This window comes from Patiria miniata, unplaced genomic scaffold (genome assembly GCF_015706575.1).
Source record: "Patiria miniata isolate m_02_andy unplaced genomic scaffold, ASM1570657v1 HiC_scaffold_25, whole genome shotgun sequence".
Lineage (NCBI taxonomy): Eukaryota > Metazoa > Echinodermata > Asteroidea > Valvatida > Asterinidae > Patiria > Patiria miniata.
Genome location: NW_024037064.1, coordinates 6,340,688 through 6,357,889, shown reverse-complemented (window position 1 = coordinate 6,357,889; position 17,202 = coordinate 6,340,688). Strand labels below are relative to the sequence as shown.

Here is a 17,202-nt window from a genome sequence, read left to right as displayed (position 1 = left end):
GAATAAGTTTTATTGTAGTAAACTGCTTGTGTTTTCAAGTTACATTCATTATTTGTTTAAATTTTTTTAAATTTTATTTCAGCCACATCCAACAGCGCAAGCGCCAATAACAGGATGGATAAATGGAGAGTAGACAATGAGAAGAAGTTACAGTTTTAAAAGTGGGAGGAAAAGCCCAGAAGAATATTCTGGGGAAAACCCACGGAATCGGACAGGGACTGAAAACCCAATCCACATATTGTCCCAGGCGGGATTCAAACCCGGGTCACAGCGGTGGAAGGCGAGGAAAGTACTGCTACGCCAACCTGACTCCCCGATCATTGCATATCCGATAACCCTGGAAGCAAAGGTCAAACAGATTTGTGCCTGGGAGTCAAATACGATGCTCAAGGCAATTTCAATGTCTACCACCTCACATCAAAAGAACCTTATAATACTGAACGTTAATGTTGTCAAGATTTGACATTGAAGGGGCACATTGTCCTGAAATAACAAAATTTGGTTTAAAACTGTTCAAACAAGTTTAAACAAGCTTTATACTGTATATGTGTCCATGATGTCAGACGATTCAATGTACACAAATATATGGTATCCTGTGTGTGAGACTATGTGTACGTGTGCGACAGGATTCACGCTGCACCTAAACAGCTCAATTTTGAGAGTCAAAATTTATGACCCCAGAAATTCATTCTTGCAAGAATAACACACACACTGCCAACTTTTAACCCTAACCCTCAGGAAGCATGCATCCTCTTTCAAAATCCTCAAAAAAATTGCACTTCATGTTCAAATGAAGGATACCCAGCACCTGAATCCTTCAAAATTGTCAGACAGTCCTGCCTCAAAAATACATCCATCCTCAATCCTCCAAAATCCTCTTCTTCTTCAAACACCAGTCATCCTCAATCATCCAGGAGGGTTTAGGAAGGATGTTTGTGTGGACGTTAATATGCTCTTTGTAGCCCAATGGGGTGCTTTCCAGGATGCAGTATCTCTTTAAATCACTCTTATTTGATAATCTGTGACGTCATTGTACATGTATATCACCATTTTTGTCACATCTTTGTACAACAGTGCATGTTTTACAATGTTTTGTCTTCATACAATGTACTTTGAACCGTAAGGGAGAAATTCCATTGGTTTTAAAACTCATGCTGCTTTCGCAGTATTTTGAATTCACCAAAAAACTTTGACAGTTAACCCCAGAAGGTTAACCCCTATTTTGCTTGGTCTTAAAAAGACCAAGCAAAATAGGGACAATAAGGGGTCCCCAATTGTAAGCAAATACACACTTGGGTGTGTGTGGGTAGGCCTATTTTTGTGTTTAATGGCACACTGCGGTATTTTCGTAGGCCCCAAAATTTTGTGTACAAAAAAAACAATGTAGGCCCCCAAATTGTTCGTAAGACCTACTTGTACATGTAGGCACAGTGCTTACTGTGCCTATTGGGTTATCTGGGCCTGCATTATTGTCCATACAAAAGCAAAGCACCAACACGAACACTACAGAAGAACAAAGAGAAAACCAAAGGCTGATCTTGATGGGCCCTTAATAAAGGGATCAGGCCTAGAACACTCTACTCACAGGGCAGATTGGTTTCTTTGTGAAACAACCTAAAGGTAACTTCGCTCTTTTCTAAAGGTTACAGACCCCCTAAATAAGAATTTTTTTGGTGACATGAAGAGTTAAGTTGCTAGGAGAACAAAATCAAATTTGCACTGCCAGCGCATTAATTCCTTGCAAGTTTTTTTATTGGTTTTCATTCTCAGTTGTCAGATCTGCATGTGCACATGGAAGACTTAATTTCCACACAATTATGAAAGTTTGTGTTGATGGACATGTGCATGAAAGAAACTTACGTTGTAGGGGAATGGTTCCCTTGTGTTGTCCCTCATTGCTGCAGATGACCACTCGTTTGTTCCTATAGTCTGCCACAGCAATCTCACCAGGTTGAGTAGCAGTAATATCTAGAGCCCCATCAAACTTTCCTGGACCACTTCCTCTTTTACCAAACTCACGTAGCATCTCCCACTTGCCTTTGACTGCCAGCTTGCCCAGATTGATGTCACCAATCCTCTGACCCGGGGTGAAGCTCAGATATGAAAGCTTGGGATCAATCTGGGGAGGAGTTTGGCTCTTTGCTGATGATAGGAAAGAGGGAAAGCAAATCAGTGTCAGATGCAGTTATAATGATATCCTGGGATGTCCCCAGCGAATGTTGTTTACTTTGTAGCATCAATGTCAGTATTGACTGATACTTATCATATGTTCTGTTGCGATCCTGCTGGAGTTGTTTGTTTTGTCAATCATCTTTGTTTCTTGAGTTGTAATCTAAGCTCTTATTTTATCCGCTTTGTCTGTTACAGCTTTCACAGTCTTTGTGACGTTCTGTGTAAACCTCCGCTAATTAAGCTTGTGGTGAAGTGGACAAAGAGTGTTCAAATCTTTTGATGTCTGCATGGGCATCAATTGGTGGGGGGTCCCCACTTTTTAAAGTGGTGGGGATGTCATTTTCCCCTCCCCCACCACCACCCCTTTCCTGTCTGCAAATAAACATTGTAAAATACATATAGCTCAGAATATCTGAGTCAATGATTTCAAACTCAACAATTATGTTAAAATGATGATCTTGTGCTCAAAAAATAGTTAAAGTATTCAGCATATGCCTCAGATCAGATCACAGAGCATCTAGAATGCATAAATTTTTTTTTGGGGGGGCCACGCCATTAATTATGTTAAAATGATGATCTTGTGCTCAAACATTGGTTAAAGTATTCAGCATTTGCCTCACATCAGACCACAGAGCATCTAGAATCCATACATTTTTTTGGGCCCCCACGCCATTAGGTTTTGCTCTTTGCGCTCGCATTTGTTCTGGTCAAAGTATGTCCCCCACCCCCCTCTTTTGAGAAGCAATTGACGACCTTGGATGTCTGTGGTGAGACAGAAGCCTGTCCAGAGTCAGTGTAGTGATGTTTTGGTGTACAGTGGTTTACTACAGTTACAAGCTCAGCAGAGTATCTCTCACATGCCACCCTTGTGTTTCTTGCATTTAGACTCATCTTTTTCTGGTGTCTTATTCACTGAACTAACCACCTTTATTGTGAGACCTCCTCAAATATATCCCCATCAAATGGAAATTTGTTTTGAGGCCTTGAATGTGTGTCTCTGATGAGAGTACTGTCTCCAGTCAACACACAGGCCAAGGAATCTTTGGTTGACCTCCATATACCTGCTGGTGTAGTATTTCTCCAGACATTCTGCACAACAGCTGTGCTGGCAATTCTTATGCTGTTTATACATGTATATCTGCCATGACAGATGTCACACTCGATGTTCTTTAGAGCTGTAGCCATTTTATGTGTATCCAAAGGGTATTTTTAAAAAATTGGAAAGGTTATAATACAGAGATAACTTATTTTATTTTAAATTAATACTGCACTGTCTATGTGAGTTTCACCCGGGCATAACAGACCAGTACCGGTATTTCTTTCAATTGCTATTTCGTAACCAGAGAAAAGTTAATCAAGACATGGATTTTAAAAAAATGGTGGTTGTTTTGTGACCACTCATGTTATTACTAAATAGGTTTTGTTGGAACATTACCACTGTACATACTCTACATTTTGTTGTTTCAGGCAAACTGTGATTTCCTACTCTTGTATCGGTAAGCTAGCATTTAACCACATTCAAAATACACGAATGTAACTGACAACATTTGCTTACATCTTTTACATTCCCACCAAATCACTTAAAAACAAATTTTTCCAATTTGACGCAAAGAGCACAAATAGTTGAGGTGTTTGATGGGATGGATCCAGTGTACACCAGATTTACAAATCGCCCAATGGCAACTTTTGGCCTGGCTTAAAGCAAAGCAGAAGCCTGCACTTCTGTTGTGATGCGCAATATTGACGGTGTCAGTTGGTGCAAATTGAGCAGAACTGGCAGACACAGTAGTGGCCGCCACCGGGACCCACAACTCCATGTCCTGTGGCCCCCAGGAACATCTCGGGTTAGCCTCTTCGCGCAGACAAAACTGTTCCTCCTCCACGTGCCATCCCAAGCCCCTAAAAAGGCAGGCAGCCATCCTCATTGTCTCCACATATTTGATCTGCTCACCTACGCGGAGAGGGTAACGCACCACATAAATGGCCATAAAAGTGTGGAATGCTGTCAGCCATTTATCGATATCAATTTTGTTTTTCACGGGGAAATCTGGTTTGCAGACGATCGAGCCATTCTCAAGTGCCAACTTCGGGATTCTCTCATGGATGATGACTAGAGAAGTCGCGGCTGTGTCATTAAATAAAAGCAGCAGATCAACGTACCTGTCGCTTCATATTTGTTTCCTAAACATTAATCGGGACTTGATAAATGAGGGTGCTTTGCCCTGACCCGACAAGTTCTGGTCTGGTCTAAGTATAAAGAATGGGAACTCAGTGCCGAGGCCGGTACAGGCTGGCTATTGCGAAGGTGAGTGACAGAAGTGTCATGCCTCGTATTACTACCAAATACACTAACCTGATCAGCCGTGTCTGAGTCAGTAAGTTAGAAATGTTCAGTGTTCATGGTAGGCAATGCTAGAGCCTTAGACTCACCCTGGATTCGTCGTTGGCGTGGTCCACTTCCCCTACTCGGTCCAGGAACTTGGTCAAGCTTCGGCTCCTCTGCTCGGTCCCAACCTTGCTGCTGGCATCCCACTTCCGGAGTCGTTACATCCTCCAGCTGTGACTGCCGTCCACGCACTCCTGACTGGATAGCACACAAACGAGGTGACCGGCGCAGCTTCCTGGCATCCTTCCCTTTCCCGGATGCTTGAGCTGAGGCTGACCGATTGGCTTTAGGCATCTTCAAAGGACAAGGAAACTAAAACACGTTTAATGGGAAAATGAAAGCTGAGAAAACATGGATGGCGTACACTTCAAAAGAAAATCTAAAGATGAGAAAATCAAAATTGAAAGCTGAGAACGTGAATAATGTTTCCACATTCATTTGCTGCAACGAAGTAGGCCTCACCACACGGCAACAGCCCAAGCATTGCCTCTATCCAATCACGTTACTCCTGGACTAGCCAATCAAACTTGTTAATACATTTTCATAAGCCCCAACCCATTCCTTAGGCAGGAAACCAGTTTGTGCAGAGTGTAAGATAATTTATCGTTCAGTTGATAAAATTAATTCATCAATACTGTACTGTCCGTGTGAGTTTGGGCAAGAAAGACCAGTATTTCTTTTCAATTGCTTTTTAGCAGTCAGACAAAAGTTATCCTTTTTGAAACAGGACATCAAATAAATCCTGTCAAATTTTGAAGAGCTCTGACATTTTGAAGTGCTCTGATGGTTTGTTTCCACTCTTGTTATTACTCAATACTAGTAGGTTTTGTTGGAACATTACTACTGTGTGTACTCTTCGCATTTTGTTGTTTCAGGCAAACTGTGATTTCCTAAACTTGTATCAGTAAGCTAGCATTTAATCTCATTCAAAATATTTTCTAATCCTTTTTTTAATTCCCCAGTCTAATCTATTAAAGATGATGTTTATCACGTAAAGAGCACAAACAGTTGAGGCTTTTGATGGGGCAGATCTGGTAAAGATGGCGCTGGACAAACACAGTATCGTCATCAAGTCGTGTGACATGGTTTATATATATAGAGCTTTGGATTTTTGTTGTGCTGCATACGTATACATGTACAATCTGTATATATCGGTTTATCTGTGTACATATTTACTTGACACTTGAGTTTTGGACCTTAGATGGGTGCATGCATTCTATTTATATGTACATGCTGCACTTTGTTAAATTTCAATCGCATACACCTCACATACATTTAATTCCACTCAGTTTTTTTTTCAACCATCAAATAAAATAAGCTGTCAAAATATTTTGATCAAGTCCTTCATACATGTATTTCTCACACACAAAAGTTTCTTTTATCTTGTAACAATACTGATCAAGAATTTTCAGTCTATTTGAAATTTGTCCGTGCATATCCGTGCTACTGGGGGAAGTTGAGTGTAATGAAGTACGACAGAATTGACTGTACATAAATTTATAAGGGGCGACTATGTCCTGATCAGTTGGAAACCAAAACAAATCAAATGAGAGGAGTTGCCAAAAGTTACCCAAACAAACAGTGGTACACCCAATGGAGAGGGGGTGGCTTTTAAAAAATAAATAACAGGACTGTGAAAAGTTTCGAATTTTCTTGGCTCTGTACTTAAAGATTCTAATTGAAGAATGTAGCTATAAAGACCATTGTTGATTATAAAATGCTATATAAACCAACTCAGAAGGATATGAAAACTGTCAAGTCCAATCAATGAAAAAAATAATGTAAAAATAGACTCCTGTGATTTCTAAACCCAATGGACATCCATGACATGCAGATTAGTAAAATTTTAGTTGTCATCCAGTCCAGAGAATATTTTCCTCAATAAATCGTCTCGGTTTTCTTCTAAATATTTTCCACAGGGAGCAGCAGTGACTGGATCCCAAGTAGCAACTTAGAGGACATACCAGGCACAGCAGCTAACAGGATGCCTAACTTCCCCCATCAAGACACTGTCAAGAGAGGATGGCTTTCAAATGAACAAGTAAGCATCTCACCCCTCCACCACCCCCACTACACTCAATCAGCATGCGTTCAGGACTTGAAAACTGTTTACACTCAGGAATGAAGGAAGGGAGAGTCATCGCAAATAGAGGGCGCTGTGGCATATTTATTTGTTGGGGATCTGATGAAAAGGTGAAACAACTGACATTGTCAGCGGCTCTGAAGACTTGCAGACTGGTCCAAGAAATCTGAAATTTATTTGACCAGCTGGAATCCACACATAAAAGTGTCTGCCTATTTTATGTGTCAAACAAAGTAATCCAAAAATAATAAGTTGATGAATATGTAATTGCCAAAACTTGTAGAAAAACGTTCGTCACACAGTCATTAATAGTTAAACACATGTGAAAGTTTGAACCCAATTCCACAGTTTCTGTTGTATGGTTCATCTGAGTTGTGGGATTCTGTTGGATTCAGGAGACTTCACTTTGTGGGTTTCTTTGGAGGTCGAGGTTTCCATGTGGAATAACAATGTAACAATTTCAAGGCATGATTGTTCTTTTTAATTTTTAGATGAAGAAAAGAGCTACTACAAAGAACTACAAAGAACTACAGAGTGGTAAGTGAATTCTTATTCTGAATAAATGAATGACTTTATTTCTGTTCATTTCATTTCCAAACATCTGATTTTACAAGTCAATTTGAATATTTAATTGTAACAACAGAGTTTGAAAAGTGTCATCAAAATTGACTAATTGTTTGCTGAAACTCTAACTGTATGAGGGCGTGATTCTTTCATTGTTTTGAAGTTTGCTGAAATTGCAACCAAATAAGTAAAACAATGAAAACAGAGGTATGGAATTGAATTCTCGAAAAGGCAAGGACATTTCAAGGAGGCAGTCAGTCCAAAATCAAGGCAACGGAGGCCATAGCTTCCTGAAATTCAATACCATTGATTTGAACATTTGTTAAAATGATTGGCAACCTTTTACACTTGAAGAATTTGTAACCTTCGAAGAGAAATAATAAAAATTTCCATCAAGGTAATGCCTTGAGAGTAAAGTTTACACAAGTCTTTATTCTGTGAATTCAGACAGGAAACCAAATGAATAGGATAAGTATTTGTGCTCATCTTTAGCAGACATTTTGATGATTAAATGATCATCCACATTAGTGTTTCATTGATATAAACGCAAATGTACAAAGCTTGTAAATAATAACAAAAAACATGATTTCTGTGAAATTAACAGAAATTAACAGAAAAACTTAATAATTAAAATTGTACAAGCTGTAATTTCTATTATCAGAAAATGTAATGTAGAGATTGCACAGTATACAATGAGTAGATGTATGTTCTATTAGGAACCAATTGAAGAATATACATAAAGGGAGTTTACAAAGTCTTGTTGTGACTACTAAGATCTACATACAGTGGTGAACTGTTAAACACTTAAAAGTCTACTTGAACATTTAATTTTTACAATAAGATTGATACTTTGCAAACAAATTATAATTTTTTCTCTAAAACCCAAACTGAAGTGATGATTTTTTTTTATTGTCCAGTTTTCTGAAATGGCAACCAAAATGCAAAACAATGAAAACAGAGGTGTGCAATTAAATTATTGAAATGATGAGGAAATCTGTTTGGTTTGTTTAGGAAAAAACTTTGATTAGAAATTTGCTATTTGTGTGGAACCTTTTCAAGGTGGCAGTCCGGCCAAAATCAAGGCAACTGAGGCTGTATAGCTTTCTGAAATTAAGCTTCAATTGAATTGATTTCTAATCATTCAAACTGAAGGGATATTTGACAGTCTGAGAAAAATGTCAACAAAATTTCAAATCAAGATAAAAACATTCTTGTAAACATGAGTCTTAATTCTGTGAATTAGGACAGGAAACCAAATTAATTTTCACTCATCTTTAGCAAACATTTCAATGTGTGAATTATCTTCAATATACTTGCAAGTGCATCGTTAATTCAGATGTGTAAACAGAAACTGCAAAATGTAATATAACAACTAAGTAAATAAAGGCTATATTGAACAGTAATCGAGTACTAACTATCATGGTGATGCGTATGCTTAAAATGAATTCAAACAATACTGTTTCACAAAATACTTGTGGTTACATCTCAAGGATGAAGTGGTTGTAAAACTGTCTCAAAATTTCTGTTATCAAAAGTACTATATATAATGGACAACATGTACATGTAGATTTCATTAGGAACACATTTCAGAATCTCAGGGAGTTTACGAATTCTTGGCTTTGTCTCCAGCTTTGGCTTCTACTATTAAAACTCTGCCTCTGATGAGGTCAAGATATAAACCTCATGAACACTGTCAACACAATTCTCCATTCTGTGAATGAAGATCTGAAACCACATTAATAGAATGAGCTTTGTCACTCATCTTTAGGATACATTTGGACAAGTCAATTGACTTGAAAAGCAGCGTTTTATTAATTAAATCTGTACGTGAAACTGCAAAAAGTAACACAAAATCAACTGAGTGAATAAAGGCTTACTTCCATCATCAACAATTTAAGAATCTTAATTGTGTTTATGAAATCTTTGCTTAATCCCTGGCTTTGGCTTAGAACTGGCTTCATGATTTTTGTCCCCTGATATAACATCAGTACAATATTGGTCCATTTTTTTCTTTAGAGACACCAAATCCTGTCACACAAGGCCAATGGATGGTTGGTGCATTTTCACTGAGTTTAAATGTGGTAGGATTCTTAGGAATCTATGGCCAGAGATGAAGCGGAAGCCACAACGAGGCCGGGGTTTCATAAACACCACAAACAGTTGGTAAGCATTGGATAGATTTATGGCAATCCATGTACTGGGTGAGGGAGGGGTGTTGGGTTGAGGAGGCGGGGGTCATTACATTCAAACACCTCAACACCCACTAAACTCCCCTCGCCTTTCAAATTTACCATTTAATTTAGACAAAGATAATAGATTCCAGTCATCATACATGTAAACAAATTGTCCCCCAATCAAATCAAATGTAACTGTAGTCAATACACTGTTTATATAAGACTTTGAAAAGTAACATAATTTAATTGATGCACTGTTTATTTAAGAATTTGTATGGTAAAATGGTTCACATCAGAGGGATCTGGCAGTTTAGATTTCTGATTTTTGAGGAGAGATTTGGAATAAGTGGGACATGAATGTTGCTTGTGGTGATGTAATGACTGGACAATTTCATCCTCAACATTTGCTGTTGGGATGGTGGTGATTGCTAGTCAATGTCATGTTGGATGACATCACACCTTGTGATACATCTTGATTGAGTTGTCATCAGCCACTGCCAGCTGGCCCTGCGATGTGAATGTGATTCCACGTGGGCTATACAGACCCTGAGCCAGGCAATCAAGGAACCTGCCATCTAGGTCATAGTGGTGAATATGACCAGTGCCAATCACACCTTGGCGCACTGCAAGGTAGATGCCTGAGCTGTCACAGCATACACCCTGGCAGTACCCCACTGGCTCACCATTAATGGTTGGATTAATGGTGCAGATTTTTCTACCTTTGCTATCACCAACAACCACTTTCCCTGTGTTATATCCACTGACCACAACTCTATCTGTGTTGTCATCAACAGCCAGGTAGCAAGGTGGAGTCTGCACTGGTATGGTGTGTAGGATCTCACCATCAGTGGGTTTGTGTTCAGTCCACACCATATTGTCGGTGTCGCCTACTAAGATGCTATTCTTTGTTACTGCTAGACTCATTAGTTCAATTTCTGTCTTGTCTACCTGATGCTTGGGTACCGTTGGGAACTGCTTTACAAGAGTGTTGTCCTTCATGTTGAACACCTTGACATACTTGCTTCCCTCTTCCAACACAAGCAAGCGTTGCTCAGGATTGCGGATGGCTGCAACTGCCACTGGACCTGTAGGTAAAGAAGAACTCAAATGTAACATACATGTATGCACAGTATATAAATGCACTGTCACTATTCTGAGTCCTCATGAAATATAATACCTATTATGATAACCTACCTATAACAATGAATACATGGCGTGCCTTAAAGCCTGGTCATGTAGAATGAATAGGCCTACATGAACATTGTGCATTCTTAAACCACCATACATGTATAATTGTGAATAACTGCAACGTCTTGGAGATACAGTTTTGCAAAGTCTTTTATAAAGTTAATGCACTCTCTGTGCTATTCTAATTGTTCAAACATCAAATATATTAGTCTTATATTTAACCATGTTGCTATTTCTTTAGCAATAAAAAGGTTGCTCAATTTTCAAATGAAGCATTGAACAACATACAAGTAGACCCCATTTTTAGACAACAAATGATTGAAAACTGTATAATAACAACTCAGTTCTTGTAAACTTTAAGAGGACCCATCACAACAAATTCCAAGATTGTTGCTTACATGTACATCATAAACTAACAACTAAAGAAAATATGAAATTTAAAGCATATTTGTTTTTCGTAATTCAAGGTCAAAGGTAATTTCATTATGCATTTTCTCTGCGCTTCATGGTACAATTCTGGTTTTATTTTATGAAATAAAGGCCATTTAAAAAGCATTAAATATGATGAACAACTTGGCTTTGTAGGTGCTGTAGTTTTGGAGATACCCGTACATAGTATTGAAAGTTCAGAGGTCATGCTTATTTGTCAAACGTTTGTTGACCTGTATCTAAGAATCTAGCAAGCCAAACTACAAAACAAAAAAAAATCAGTTTTGAGGGTTTCTCATACAGGCCAAACATCACACCAAATATCGTTTCAATCTGTGAGGGTCAGGTCCAAAATCGTGTTGAATTGACACAGAATGACACATTTTTGAGAGTCAAAATTGTTTTTGCAAGATAACAAAACTACCAATTTGTTAAGGATGGTTGTGTAGACGTTTATATCCTATTTTAAAATGCTTTTTGAAGCCCAATTGGGTGCTTTCCAGGATAGTGTCCCTGAAAATCACTTTTGATTTGATATGGTGGTGTGTATGATGTCACAATTTTTGTCACGTCTTCGTACAACAGTGCATGTTTGTACAAAGTTTTTTCTTCATACCTTGACACAGAGTGAATCCATTTTTTAAACTCATGCTGCTTTTAGTATTTTGAATTCACCTAACTTTAATTTAACTGTCAACCCCAGAAGGTCAGGCAACTTCACGTATACACAGGGGGAAAAAACATGGTTCATCAACGGATGCTCCATCAGATCACAAAATGTGAACAAGATTTTTGGCTTTGTTCAGGAGTTATGAATGAAACAAAACGGTCACTTTTTGAAATACAATTTCTTGTAATATGATACCTGCTGATGTCATCATGACACGTTACCAATGTGGTGTGAATTAAGTTTAGTTATATGTATGTTAGCGATTTCCAAGGTTCGGCGATACGGTTCCTGAAATTCAATTAATATTGGTTTTCATTGGATATTTTATTTGCTTTGGTTTTTTTTGGCAAACTTGTTTCATTGAGACTTTGAATAGCTAAATATTATAACATTCTCTACATAAAAAATCCAAAAACATACCGCTATTACGCAAAACATATCGTTCATGGCCAAAAAGTGGCACAGTTGCTTCACCAAGGTTTGCAACGCCCACCTCGAGGCAACATGTAAATTAAGTGAAACAATCCATTGGTCTTTAAAACACGAAAAAATAACCTTTTGCACAACACACTACAGCCTGTCAAAAAAAATGGTACAATCGAAAACGATTTTTTTTTTCAATATTAAATCTCAACATACCGGTAAGTACATGTAAGTCGTTTTGAGCACCACATTAAAGAAAAAAGACCAGGCTTTCCAATACTTTTGTTTCATCCCATTTGCTTTTGTCAATCCAGAGATAACTCCAGTTTACTGCGGAACACAAAAATCGAGTTTGTTTCTTTTGCCAAGTTGCAATCTTTTGTGAGCTTCAAGACATCATGGCACAGTACTCGAAACAACTCTGCCCATGCATAAAAGTGGCACAAAATCGATTTTGGTGTATCGCACTAAATTGATTATATCTCTGAATTGACAAAGCAAATAAGTTCAAACAAACACTATTGGAAAGCCCAGTCTTTGTTCTTTAATATTATGCCAAGTACGAATGACTTATTTTGAAATTTCATATTTAACTAATTTTTTTCTGATTGTACCATTTTTTATTTAGACAGGCTGTAGATGATTACGTTATGTAGGGCAGTAAGATGCCTAGGTACATTGTAAATAACAAGACACAATAATGTAAAGATCACTAATGAATCACTGGTAACTGTACAACCTAATCTATTGGTCTTTAAAAAACGACATAACAACCTTTTACACGCACTAAATACTTAATTTATGTGGGGCAGTAACATGCTTAGTAAGGCCAAAACAAAAAAATATCGTTCTCTGGTCAGCGCGCGCGTCGATTTTAAACATGCGCGTCAACTTTTTTTTTCTTCAAATTTACACGGAAGCTACAACAGTGCCCTCTATTGCCGCACCTCCTCAAATTTGTGTTCCAAGGAGCACCAAGGAATGGGGATATTGCACCTAGGGAAATGATGCAGGGCACCAAGGCAAATTATGGAGGACACCAATGTATAAGGAGGACACAAAACAAAAAATAGTACCCACCTTGTCTGTACAATTCAAGCTTAAAAAAAAAGCCACCCAAATATTAAACGTGTCGCTGCATCAATTCCGGAACTTCGGTCTGACCAGAGACCGATTATTTTTTTTTGGGGGGGGGGAGGGGCCTAACGTTAAGATCACTAATGAATTACTGGTAACTGTACTTTAAAAAAAACGATATAATAACCTTTTACCCACGCTAAATACTGACGTTATGTAGAGCAGTAAGATACAGTAACGTGAAGATCACTAATGAATTACTGGCAACTAAAGAACCAAATCTATTGGTGTTTTAGTTAGTTTTAGTTGATCTCCTTTTGTCACCACCATATAAAGACGGTTTAAAAACATGTCATTTGGTCAAGTGAATATATAGTGATCATAATGCGATTCGCACTAGTTTTTAAAAACCTTCCGGAATCACATTTCTTTATTCACGTGATTAGTAGGTAATTTCCAAGTGCCATTGGAACGAGAAAACATAGTTCCGTTTATAATTAATAAAAGTCACGTTATAAAAACGTGAAAATTTGGTTTAAAAACTACCAAACCAAAAAATCACTAAAAACTCTCTCCCCAAAACAGGTTCTTTTCCGGTGTTTTGTTTACTGGGTAGAACATTCTACTCACACGGCAGATTGGTTTGTTTGCAAAGCAACTTCACACTTTTCTAAAGGTTACAGACCCAAAAATAAAAACAGTTTTTCTTCCAAACAAACTGAAATCAGTAATGCAATAAATAGAAGTTTTTTTGTAGGTTTTCTTTGTGTATGTGTGTGTGTCAGTGTTATTTTTTTGTAAACATAGGCTTACACGTAAAGAAAAAAAAAATGAAGTTTTGTCGGGAGAACAAAATCAAATTTGTTAGAGAGCACTGCGAGCACATCAATTCCTTGCCAGTATTTTATTGGTTTTCATTCTCAGTTGTCAGATCTGCATGTGCTCATGGAAGACTTATTTATGATTTCCACACAATTATGAAAGTTTGTGTTGATGAACATGTGCATGAAAGAAACTTACCTTGTAGGGGAATGGTTCCCTTGTGTTGTCCCTCATTGCTGCAGATGACCACTCGGTTGTTAATCCGGTCTGCCACAGCAATCTCACCAGGTTGAGTAGCAGTAATACCTCGAGCAAACCCGAACTCTCCTGGACCACTTCCCTTTTTACCAAACTCACGACACATCTCCCACTTGACTGCTTCAACCTCAAGCTTGCCCAGATTGATGTCACCAATCCTCTGACCCGGGGTGAAGCTCAGATATGAAAGCTTGGGATCAATCTGGGGAGGATTTTGACTCTTGAGTGATTTCAAGTCTTTGCTGATGATAGGGTATAGGGACAAAAAGTCATTGTCAGATGCAGTGTTAATGATATCCTGGGATGTCCCTAGCGAATGTTGTTTACTTTCTAGCATCATTGTCAGTGTTGACTGATGCTCATCATATGTTCTGTTGCGATCCGGCTGGAGTTGTTTGATTTCTGCAATCATCTTTGTCTCTTGAGTTGATATCTCAGCTCTCATTTTATCCGCTTTGTCTTTCACAGCTTTCACAGTCTTTGTGACGTTCTGTGTAAACTGCTGCTTAGCTTGTGATGAAGTGGCCAAAGCCTTTTGAAGTATCTTGATACCTTTGGTAAAATTTTGAAACATATCTTTCAGTGACTGTTTGTATTTGAGAGAAGCCTCTCCAGACTCAATGTAGTGATGTTTCGGTTTACTGTGATTTACTACAGTACAATCTCGGCAGATTAACTCTTCACATGTCTCACAGTAAAAGCGTTTCACTTCCCCCTTGTGTTTGTGGCATTTAGACTCGTCTTCTTCTGGTGCTTTTTTCACTGTCACCTTCCCCTGACGAATGTCCTCCAAAGTAGCCACTGTGTGGTTTGATGTAGCAGTACATCGCAAGTGTGTCTTGCGACAGTTTGGGCAGATATTCTGTGCACAGTCCAGACAACGATGCATGGCCTCATTTCCCTCATCACAAATCTCACAGATGGCCTTTGTGTTTTCTGAACAAGCCACCTTTTCTTGGAGTGAGACCTCCTCAACTATTCCCATCAAATGGAAATTTGCTTTCAGGCCTTGAATGCGTGTCTCTGGAAGTACTGTTTCCCGCCGACATACAGGGCAAGGAATCTTAGGCTGACCTGCATACCTGCTGGTGTAGTATTGCTCCAGACATTTCTGGCAGAAGCTGTGGACGCAATCCAGTATCTTGGGCTGTGTGTACCTATCTCGGCAGATGCCACAGTTAAGATGGGAGCTGATGTTCTGTAGAGCTGCAGCCATTTTTATCTGTATTCAAATAGTATTCAAAAAGAAAATGGAACAGTTACTATAAGGGCAATGAAAAAAACTTGAGCAAAACATGTGCCTTCTCTGTACATTAAAGATGTACATGTCCGTCCAAGTCTCATCTGGATAAAAAGTACATGTACATGTATAAAGTCTCTTGTGAATTGCTATTTTGTAGCCGGACAAAAGATATCCACTTTTAAGCAAGATATCAAATAAACAAATCTCTCTTTTATTTTCTTTTGGAATTCTTGTTCAAGTTTTGAGGAGCGCTGAGAGTACATCTTTAATTCTCTTCTGAAATGATTTCAGATATTGAAATGGACAAAACTGTATGCAAGTCATGATCACCATAGTGTTTTTCAATTTTTGTTACTGATAGGTTTTGTTGGAACATTACTTGTCCGTACACTTCACGTTTTGAAGTCTAAGGCAAACTGTTACTCCTAGTTCGTAAGCTAGGCTTAAACCTCATTCAAAATAACTGACAATATTTCCTTACCTCTTTTAAATTCCCAGTCAAATCACCTAAAGACAAAGCTTTCCAATTTGAGAGCACAAACAGTTGAGGCTTTTGATCATGGGGCGGATCTGGTAAAGATGGCGCTGGGCAAACACAGCATCGTCATCAAGTTGCGTGACATGATTTATATATAGAGCTTGGGATTTTTGTTTTGCTGCATACATGTACATGTACGTCACAAACGTACAGCCAGTATATCTGCTTATCTGTGTACATATTTACTTGCCACTTGAGTTTTGGACCATAGATAGGTTCATGCATTCTATCTACATGTACATGCTGCACTCTGTTAAATTTCTATTGCATACACCTCACCATACAGTTACTCGTGCGTACACTTCACGTTTTGAAGTCTAAAGCAAGCTGCAATTCCTATAAGCTAGCTTTTAACCCCATTCAACAGAACTGACAATATTTCCTTACCTCTTTTAAATTCCCAGTCAAATCACTGAAAGACAAAGTTTTTTTCACTTTGATGTAAGAGCACCAGCAGTTGAGGCTTTTGATGGGGCGGATCTGGTAAAGATGGCGCTGGACAAACACTGCATCGTCATCAAGTCGCGTGACATGGTTTATATATAGAGCTTGGTATTTTTGTTTTGCTGCAAACATGTACATGTACGTCACACACGTACAATCTGTATCTGCTTATCTGTGTACATATTGACTTGACACTTGAGTTTTGGACTCTAGATAGGTTCATGCATTCTATCTTCATGTACATGATGCACTTTGTTAAAATTCAATCGCAGGCACCTCACCATACATTTAATTTTTCAACCATCAAATAAAATACGCTGTAAAAATATTTTCCTCAAATCTTTCATATATTTCACACACGAAAAGTTTCTTTTATCTTGTGCTATACCGTTAAATACTAATAAAGAATTTTCAGTCAATTTGAAGTTATCATTTTGACCAACCAAAAAGTTTCAACTTTGTGTTAAAATTGTTCATGCAAATAAAACATATACGTGCTACTGGGGGAAATACATTTGGGTGTAATGGTGTACACTGAGGACAATGAACAACAGAATTGACTGTACATAAAGAGGACACTATGTCCTCAGTTGGAAACCATCACAAATCAAATGAGAGGAGTTGCCAAAAGTTACCCAAACAAAAGCCATCAGAAGGACAGTGGGAAGTCCTCAATCTACACAAACCTTTGTGGGAGTGTGAAAGGTGCAGAGTTTTAGAGGAGGGGAACC

At 38.3% G+C, this 17,202-nt stretch overlaps 2 protein-coding genes across 2 annotated transcripts; both read right to left on the bottom strand.

The window, feature by feature from the left end:
• Nucleotides 1–1,750: 1,750 nt before the first annotated feature.
• Nucleotides 1,751–4,860, bottom strand: LOC119732982 (E3 ubiquitin-protein ligase TRIM56-like). The gene is made up of 2 exons (XM_038206565.1): nucleotides 4,603–4,860; nucleotides 1,751–2,142 (listed from the first exon to the last, which is right to left on the bottom strand). The coding sequence occupies exons 1-2, from the start codon at nucleotides 4,850–4,852 to the stop codon at nucleotides 1,751–1,753; spliced, it is 642 nt and encodes a 213-aa protein (XP_038062493.1). The 5' UTR covers nucleotides 4,853–4,860.
• Nucleotides 4,861–9,350: 4,490 nt separating this feature from the next.
• LOC119733233 (E3 ubiquitin-protein ligase TRIM56-like) lies at nucleotides 9,351–15,560 on the bottom strand. The gene is made up of 2 exons (XM_038206820.1): nucleotides 14,187–15,560; nucleotides 9,351–10,464 (listed from the first exon to the last, which is right to left on the bottom strand). Exons 1-2 carry the CDS (start codon nucleotides 15,460–15,462, stop codon nucleotides 9,833–9,835), a joined length of 1,908 nt encoding a protein of 635 aa, XP_038062748.1. The 5' UTR covers nucleotides 15,463–15,560; the 3' UTR covers nucleotides 9,351–9,832.
• Nucleotides 15,561–17,202: the final 1,642 nt, after the last annotated feature.